The sequence below is a fragment of the Pogoniulus pusillus genome, chromosome 39, assembly GCF_015220805.1.
Source record: "Pogoniulus pusillus isolate bPogPus1 chromosome 39, bPogPus1.pri, whole genome shotgun sequence".
In the NCBI taxonomy this organism is placed as follows: domain Eukaryota; kingdom Metazoa; phylum Chordata; class Aves; order Piciformes; family Lybiidae; genus Pogoniulus; species Pogoniulus pusillus.
The window spans coordinates 8,347,484-8,355,876 of NC_087302.1; the positions used below are offsets into that span (position 1 = coordinate 8,347,484).

General features: G+C 62.1%; 1 protein-coding gene and 1 long non-coding RNA gene across 2 annotated transcripts; both read right to left on the reverse strand.

Moving 5' to 3' along the window:
- Positions 1-519: 519 nt before the first annotated feature.
- Positions 520-2,185, reverse strand: LOC135191489 (uncharacterized). The gene is made up of 2 exons (XR_010308827.1): positions 2,135-2,185; positions 520-1,242 (listed from the first exon to the last, which is right to left on the reverse strand). It is a non-coding gene; the product is annotated as an uncharacterized LOC135191489 (long non-coding RNA).
- Positions 2,186-2,189: 4 nt separating this feature from the next.
- On the reverse strand, positions 2,190-6,393 carry APOBEC2 (apolipoprotein B mRNA editing enzyme catalytic subunit 2; the record flags this gene model as incomplete). Its single annotated transcript, XM_064173588.1, is given in 6 exon segments — positions 2,190-2,351; positions 2,354-2,539; positions 2,541-2,577; positions 2,579-2,610; positions 2,612-2,684; positions 5,980-6,393. Coding segments are annotated over 6 exon segments (615 nt in total), but the record flags the coding sequence as incomplete, so codon positions are not given.
- Between the last annotated feature and the right edge of the window lie 2,000 nt (positions 6,394-8,393).

Sequence of the window (8,393 nt, forward strand, 5' to 3'; positions counted from 1 at the left end):
AGGCTGCCCAGGGAGGTGGCTGAATGCCCACCTCTGGAGGTGTTTCAGAGCTGCAGAGAGGTGGTGCCTGAGGGCCAGGGCTCAGCCCCAGCCTTGGCACAGCTGGAGAAGGATTGGGCTGGGGGATCTCGAAGGGCTTTGGCAGACCAAAGGGTTCAAAGGTTCTGTGCTCTGCGCTTACCCCCTCTCTGTCTGCCACATTTCTCTGTTCTCTTGGACTTCCCTGGGCAGCAGCTGACTGCTGGGCACAGTGCACCTGAGCCGTGGCTGGCCCAGGCTGTCACCTGTCAGCTTCAGTCTAGGAGCTCTGGCAGGGGAGAGGCAGGACTGGACACTGCTGCAGCTTCTGCAGTGGCTTCCAGGTTTATTTCACTTTGCTCTTCCCAGTTTCCCATCACAGACATCACTGATCAGGGGAGAAGGAGTTTGGTGTCCTTGAAATCAAGTGCTGGAGGCTGCCATCCAATTTAGAGCAGAGAAGTTAGCCCCAGTTCAAATCACAGCTCTGGGGAGTGAGGAAGATGGAGAAAAGCTTTGGGCTTTTTATTTTCTCATCACCCTCAGTCTCCCTCCCCCCCATGCCTGCAGTCTCTGATGCACTCAGCTCGTTGGCAGCTTCCTTCCAAAGCTGTTTCCCATCAGACAGCCTCAGCAGGTGAGGCCTTCTGCCCTCCCTGCATGCCCACTGCAGTCCAGCTCCATCAGGGCTTCAGCACACTGCAGAGTGCCAGCAGGGTGAGTGGGATGGGCGAGGCTGAGGAGAGCAGGGGAGGCTGGAGCTGAGGGAGAAGTTCTCCAGCACCAGGGTGGGGAGACTCCAGAGCAGGCTGCCCAGGGAGGCTGTGGCTGCCTCAGCTGAGGGTGCTCAAGGCCAGGCTGGATGAGGCCCTGAGCAGCCTGTGCTGGGGGAAGATGTCCCTGCCCGTGGTGGAGGAGATGAGCTCAGGGTCCAGGCTGAGCCATTCTGTGTCTCTGTGCTCAGAGCTGGTGGTTGGGCAGTGCAGAGACCACTTCCATCACCTCTGATCTTTCTTCCCAGCAGCAGAGGCAGCAGGGGCTGGGTTGGGGCAGGGGAGCAATGAAAGACACCAAAGCAGTCCCAGACAGCACAGCTCTCTCTTGTCCGTGTATTTGCAGGCCACAGTTGGTGATTCCCTCCTGCTGGAATCAGAGCTTTGGGAAGCAGGAGTGCCCCGGGGGTGAGGCTGTTACATCTCCCCAGAGATCAGCTCTGAGTTGCTCCTGGGGGTGGAAAAAGAGAGACAGGTTAGGAGCTGTAACTGCCTCCATGGTTCCTGGCCTGGGGGTGACTCCTGCACCTCTAGCAAAGGGGTTCTGCAGGAGCTGATTTCTTCAGGGCTTTGCTGGTTTGTTTCTAGAGGGCAGACACTGGGGGTGGGGAATCTTCTCCCTACATCCCTCTCGCTCTTTCCATCTGTCCTCAATATCACAGGGTCACAGAGTGGCTCAGCTTGGAAGGGACCTCAGGGCTCATCTGCTCCACCATCCCCACCCTGCCCAGGGACACCTCTCAGCCAGACTCTGCTGCCCAAGGGCCTCATCCAGCCTGGCTGTGAACACTCCAGGCAGGAGGCAGCCACAGCCTCCCTGGGCAGCCTGTGCCAGACTCTGACCACCCTCACACTGCAGAACTGCCTCAGCTCCAACCCATTCCCCCTTGGCCTGTCTCCAGACCCCCTCTCTGAAGCAGGTCTTTCTGCAGCCTTCCTGCAGGCACTGGCAGCAGCTCTGGGGTCCCCCTGGAGCCTTCCCTAGGTGTGCAGGGCACAGGAGGTGCTGCTGTTGCACCTGGTGACCCTGAGGCCCTCTCAGTCTGATTCTGGAGGGGTTTACCCCAAGGAGAAAATAAATCAGCTCAGGTTCCCTCTTGTGCCTGCTGTGGGGGATCCATGGAGCATTGCTACCTTTGCCACTGTGGAGCTGCCACCCGTGGAGGGCTGAGGTCCTGCCTGGGGCCGTGTTCAGGTCCAGGGCAAGCCCAGGTGGGAGGCTGTGAGGGTAGCAGTAACTGAAGTGGGGCTCTGGGCTGTACCTCAAGGAGCTGAAGCAAAGCCAGGAGCCCAGCAGTGGCTGCCCCAAGGAGCTGAGTGACCGAGTGGAAGTCCTCACCCACCTGAGCCTCACTGCAGGATCTCTGCAGCTTCTCCTGGTAGTAGTTGAAGTCTCCTGATGTCCTCCCAGGGCACGAAGGCTTTGGCCTCCTCCCCCTCCTCCTGCTCACAAAGTTTCTGCCAGACATACTCAAAGTCTTGAGGCTTCATGATGCGCAGCTTGCAGCCGGCAGCCTTCATCTTCCGGAGCGCCGCCTGCACCTCGGGGCTGCTCCCACATGAAAGAGGCGCCCGACCAGCACGGCCATGCGCAGGTTGGGTGTGCGGCGCAGGGTGTCGGCGATGCGCTCGGCGCAGGCTCCGCAGGGGCTGGAGGACACGACCAGGTGAGGCTGTAGCGCAGGCTGGGGCTCGCAGCGCGGCAGGATGCTGCTGAAGAAATCCATCTCGGCGTGCGCGGCGGCGTGCTTCGTCCTCCAGGTAGCCGCGGGAGGTCACCGCCTTCCTTGCCCTGCGTCTCCAGCACGTAGCACAGGAATGGTTTTGTTCCTGCCCGAGCTGTACTCCACGTTCCGGAACTGGAACTTGAAGAAGATGGCAGGGAGGCGCTCCCTGGGAGGGCAGGGGAGCGGCAGCTCAGGGCAGGCAGCTCAGAGCAGGCAGCTCAGGGCAGGCAGCTCAGGGCAGGCAGCTCAGAGCAGGCAGCTCAGGGCAGGCAGCTCAGGGCAGGCAGCGGCTCAGCCCCTCCTGCGCTCTCGGCGAGCTCCGCACCCCGGCGGCGCTGCGCTCCCTGCGCTCCGAGCTGCGACAGGAGGACACAAAGCCCTGAGGCCTCATCCAGCCTGGCCTTGGACAACCCCCGGGCAGGAGGCAGCCACAGCCTCCCTGGGCAGGCTGTGCCAGTCTCAGCACCCTCACACTGCAGAACTTCCTCAGCTCCAAGCCATTCCCCTTGGCCTGGCTCAGACACCTTCAGCAAAAGTCCCTTCAGGCACTGGCTGCAGCTCTGAGGTCCCCCTGGACCCTTCTCCAGGCTGCACCCCCCCAGGCTCCCTCAGCCTGTGCCCACAGCAGAGCTGCTCCAGCCCTGGCATCTTCGTGGCCCCCTCTGGCCTCACTCCAGCAGCTCTGTGCCACTGCTGCTGCTGCAGACAGCAGTCCGGAGGCAGTGTTTGAGTGCTCGCAGGGGAGCTTGCTCCTGAGGTGTGTTCATTGCTGCTGCAGGAGGTGCGGAGCCAGCAGCTGATGTGCTCAGACCCCCTTGCCCTGCACTGCACTGCACTGCACTGCACTGCACTCTGCACTGCTCTGGTTTCTAGGCCGTTAGCACGGTTCTGGCAGGGTGCCTTTGTCAGGCTAATCTGTGGGCTCTGTTACCCCTGAATGGTTAGGAAGATAACTCAAGCATCACTAATTAGCAGCTTTACCGCCAGTGCTTTGTACGGTCTGGATGCCTGAGTGGGAGCGAGTGAGGAGGCTGCACTTCTCTGCTGCTGCTCCTCACGGTCAGCTGAACGCAAGCATGCAGCAGGAGCTTGTTGTGGCTTTGATCTCACCGAGTGTCTGAGATCTAACCTAAGTCTGCTCTAAAAGCCAGAGCTGCTTCCTCCTGGTGTCTGAGAGCTGCCCCGGGGGCACCTCTGATCCGCTTTAGCTCCTTGCTCTGAGTTTGCTGTGCCAGCTCTCCCCGCTGGGGCTCTCCCAGGCGAGCAGAACCCGCAGGTCGGCCCCGGGAGCAGCTCCGGGCAGGTGGAAATGAGCCTCTGAAAGTCATCGCAGGATGCCTTAGGCTGGAGGGACCTCAGAGATCATCTGCCCCAACCCCCCCGGGCTGAGTGGAGAGGTGAAAGGGCAAAGCTGTGCTGTGTCCCGGCTCCTCTTCCTGCCCCCTGAGCTCCAGGCCGTGGAGCAGATCAGCACAGGGGAGGAGTGCTGGGAGGGGTGCAGGAAGGGGAAGCTGGCAGCAGCCCTGTGGAGCTGCAGAGGCTCAGCTCCCTCTGTGAGGTTAGCAGAGCCTGCCTGATGCCAAGCAAAGCAGAGGGGAGGACATCTCAGCACCAGTGCCAGTTGCAAACTCCTGTCCTGCCAGGGCTTAGCCTGCCCTGTGGTCTCCAGCAGTGGGGGCTCTGGGCAAGGTCTCTGTCCTGTGGGAGGGACTCAGAAGCCAGGATGGGGCGAGGGCAGAGCAGCTGAGCTGGGGCTGGGATGTGCTTGGGGCTGGGTGAGCTCAGCTTTAGCTCACAGCCACAGACTGGCACTGGGCTGGAAGGGACCTTCCAAGGGCATCTTGTCCGAGTCCTGCAGGCAGCAGGGACAGCTCCTCCTGGAGCAGGCTGCCCAGGGCTGCATCCAGACTGATCTTGAATGTCTTCAGGGATGAGGCCTCAACCACCTCCCCGGGCAGCCTGTGCCGTGTCCTCCCACCCTCACGGGAGGAAGTCTTTTGTCATCTGTTAGGTGACAGAATCCTGCACGGTGAGGCTGGAAGGGACCTCTGAAGATCATCATCAGGGCACCCACAGCAGCTTGCCCACGGGCACATGGCCAGGGTGGGTTGAAAGCACCCCAAGGAGACCCCACAGCCTCCCTGGACAGCCTGCTCCAGGCTCCAGCACCCCCCACAGCAGAGAAGTTTCTCCTCCTGTTCAGGTGGAACCTGCTGGGCTCCAGGTTGTGCCCCTTGCCCTTTCACTGGGCACTGGGTCATGCTGAATGGAATATGATTGGAACTCAGAGCCAGGAGCTGCTCTCTGTGCTGGTGCTGCCCGAGGCAGGGGCTGTGCTGGGGGTCAGCTGGAGGGGTCCAGCAGCTGCCCAGGTCTGGTGTGCTGGGGAGGAGAAGAGAATCAAAGTGCAGAGTCCTGAGCAGGGCAGTGCCGACGAGCAGGGCAGATTCTATGGGTTTCAGTCTCTGTTCCTGCCTGTTCAGTTGTCTGAGCTGATAAATCAGAGCCCTTCTGCTCTGGGAGAGCTCTTCCACGGCCAACACATCCCTGCTGGGCTCATTGATTAGAGCAAGCCTCTAATGATCAGCCCCCGCGGGGAGCCAAGGGCTTATCTCTGCAGGAGGAGCCTCCTCCACTGCGGGGCAAGGCAGAGATCAGTGAGTCTGTGAAATGGCAACCGACGGGGACACATGAGGGCTCGTGCTGGGCACCAGGAGCTGGCACCAGAGCTACCTCTGGGTTGGTGCCTTCCTGCCAGCTTGGCTCTTTCCGAAGTCAGGCTCTAGCTGGGGGTGTGGAACTTCCAACTCCCTTGGGGAACCTTTCCCTCGGCTGCATGGAGCAAATCAGCCACAGCAGGGAAGCTTTCCTGATCCACAGGGATCTTTCAGCCCAGAGCCACTGATCACAGCAAGGGATCAATGATCAGAGCTCGCCGAGGGTCAGCACCTTCCAGCCCCGTATCGGCAGGCAGTGACACTGCTGCACTGCCTGCACTGCCAGGGGATCAGTCAGCACTGCAGAAACAGCCCTGCCTGGCCTGAACCGAGAGATTTGCCCTCCTGTCTGCCTGCCGCTGGGAGCCCTGCCCCTGGAGCACTCAGGGGACTCTTCCCAGCAGCCAGAGCCGCACAGAGCCGCAGCACCGAGGGGGGCGTTGGATCCAGAGATCATCCAGCCAGCCCCTTACCAGGGCAGCATCACCCAGGGCAGGGCACCCAGGACCACATCCAGGTGGGTTTGGAAGCTCTCTGGAGAAGGAGACTCCACAGCCTCTCTGGGCAGCCTGCTCCAGGGCTCTGCACCTCACAGGGAAGAAGTTTCTCCTGCTCCTGCACTTGCACCTTTGAGAGTATCCAGCAGGGCACTGGCTGAAGATGCCAGCTTCAGGCACCCAGCCCTGGAGCTTTGGACGTGCCCAGCTCACCCCCGGCCCGCAGCTGCCTCCCTGCAGCTCTTACCCTGCCACGATCTCGAACGGGGGCAGATCTTCCCTCTTCACCTTCTTCTTTTTCTCCTCGCCCTCCTCGGCGGTGTCAGGTTCCCCGTTCTGGGTGTTGCTGGGCTCCTCCTGCTTCTCTGCCATCTTCCTGGCTCCAGGGGTGTTAAGTTATGGCCTCTGGGAAAAAGAAAGAGCAATTTCTGAGAGCCCTGCGGGAGAGGAGGCAGCAGAGGGAGGAGGGAGAGGCAGAGCTGGGAGTTCCTGCACTGGCCACAGTTGTCAGGAGCTAAATATGGACCGAAGTGGCCCTGGCAGGGGGGCAGGGGGGCCCAGGCGCTCTCGGGTGTCTGCTCTGCCCCCGGCTCTCCCCAGGGCTTTTTAACAATCCTCCTGCTGCCCTTTTAATGGCCGAGGCGGTGACGCTGGGCTGGGGGCGGGCAGGGCTGGCACCCCTGCGGCACAGGAGCTGTTTATCCAGCAGTGACAGAGCCTTGGCAAGCTGGGGCTGGCAGCCTGGCTGCTGCCACCTTCCCGTGCCAGCTTGTGAGGCTGCTGACCTTGAGGGGCTGCTGCTCTGGCTCAGGCAGGTTGGCAAAGGGGGAAGGGGAATCCTCCTTCGGTTTGCTGCAGGATCCCCACTGCTGCTGGGTTTGGCCTCCTGAGCCAGCTGGAGCAGCACAGCAGCAGTGCCCAGGGCAGCAGGGCTCTGCTTTGCCGTGCAGGAGTTGCCAGGCCGGTGCCAGTGTGCAGCCAGACCCCTCTCTCCCAAGTCTTTCCCTGATTCCCAGCAGGGCTCAGTACCTGCCTGCTGCTCTCTGCCCTTCCTCTCCCCGGGGAGCTTGGGAAGTGCTCAGCATGCAGGCAGTGAGAGCACAGCTGGGGAAGAGCCAACAGCTGGAGGCTGCTGAGCTCAGAGCCTTCCTGCAGTGCTTCTCTCAGCTTTGCTGCCACAGAGGTGCAGGTGTTGGAGTGACTGCACTGGGGCCAAGGCATCCCCCAGGTGGGAGCCTGCACTGGAGCTGTGCTGGGGAGTGAGGGCTGGGACTGGTATCAGCAGTGTGCTAGGGATGGGCTACTGCAGCTGGTCAGGGACTGGCACAGGCTGCCCAGGGGCTGGTGGAGTCGACATCCCTGGAGGTGTGCAAGGAGCCTGTGGCTACAGAGCCTGGGCCTGGGGTTCAGTGGGCATGGTGGTGCTGGGCTGCTGCTGGGCTGCTGCTGGGCTGGGTGAGCCTCCCCCCCCCCCCCCCCCCCTTTGCCTCCCACTGTTTGCTGGTGATGGGAAGTTGTTTATGTGCCACCTGACACAGCTGGCACGGGCAGGGGGGTGACAGCAGCTCCTCAAGGCTTTGCCAAGCACAGGCCCCGTGCCCGTGGGACAGACACCTGCAGGACACATCTGTGTTTGAGCTGCAGCCCCCCCGGGGCAGCTGCCATGTCTGCCCCCTGCACGGTGACTCTGCTCGAGTTCAGTGCCCTCTGCAGCTCCTCTCACCTCTGGCATTTCAGGCAGGGGCTGGGGGGGATCCTCCCTGGGTGACTGGCAGCTCCTCCCTGCCTCACCCTTCCCCCCCGAGGCAGCACTTCAGCCCCTCGGGCCCACTCCCCGTTACTGGAGCGCTGCAGAGCTTCGCTGCCCTCTCCCTCTGCGCTCTCGCTGCAGCCTCAGCTCTAATCTAATCTCGGGAATGCGGCGCTGAGGCTCTTACCTCTCTGCAGCCCTTCCCCAGCTGCTTCGCAGCTCCATCTAGGGCAGTGCCCCGAACAGTGCCCCCCCCCCGCCGCCTCCACCTGCCCAGAAATATAAAAGCACAGGGCAGAGCTGCTGCCAATCTGCGCTGCTGCGGGGGCGGAGCAGCTCCGGGCAGCTCCGCGGGGCTGGCTCTGACCCTGGCTCCCCGCAGCGCTCAGCCGCAGGGCTTAGGGCTGCAGCCAGGGATGGCAATGGTTTTCCATCAGCCAGGTCAGAGAAGGAGCTGGAGCGTGGGTGCTGAGAGGTGCCAGGGGTGTGGGTGCTGAGAGGTGCCAGGGGTGTGGGTGCTGAGGAGCAGGGATGTGGGTGCTGAGAGGTGCCATGGATATGGGTGCTGAGAGGTGCCATGGATATGGGTGCTGAGAGGTGCCAGGGATGTGGGTGCTGACGTGCCAGGGATATGGGTGCTGAGGTGCAGGGGTGTGGGTGCTGAGGTGCCAGGATGTGGGTGCTGAGGTGCCGTGGGTGCTGAGGTGCCAGGGGTGCTGCCTGCCACATAAGGGCTAAGTGAGCTCCCCCAGGCAGCATTTCTGTCGAGGGTCTCCTCCAGCCTGGCCTCTGCCCACTGCTTTCAGGGAGGGTTTGGTGGCCTAAGGCCTGCCCTGCTCTGTGCCCTGGGCAGCAGAGTCGCTGCACAGCTGTGGAGGAGGCACAGGAGAGCCCCACACATGCCAGGCCTC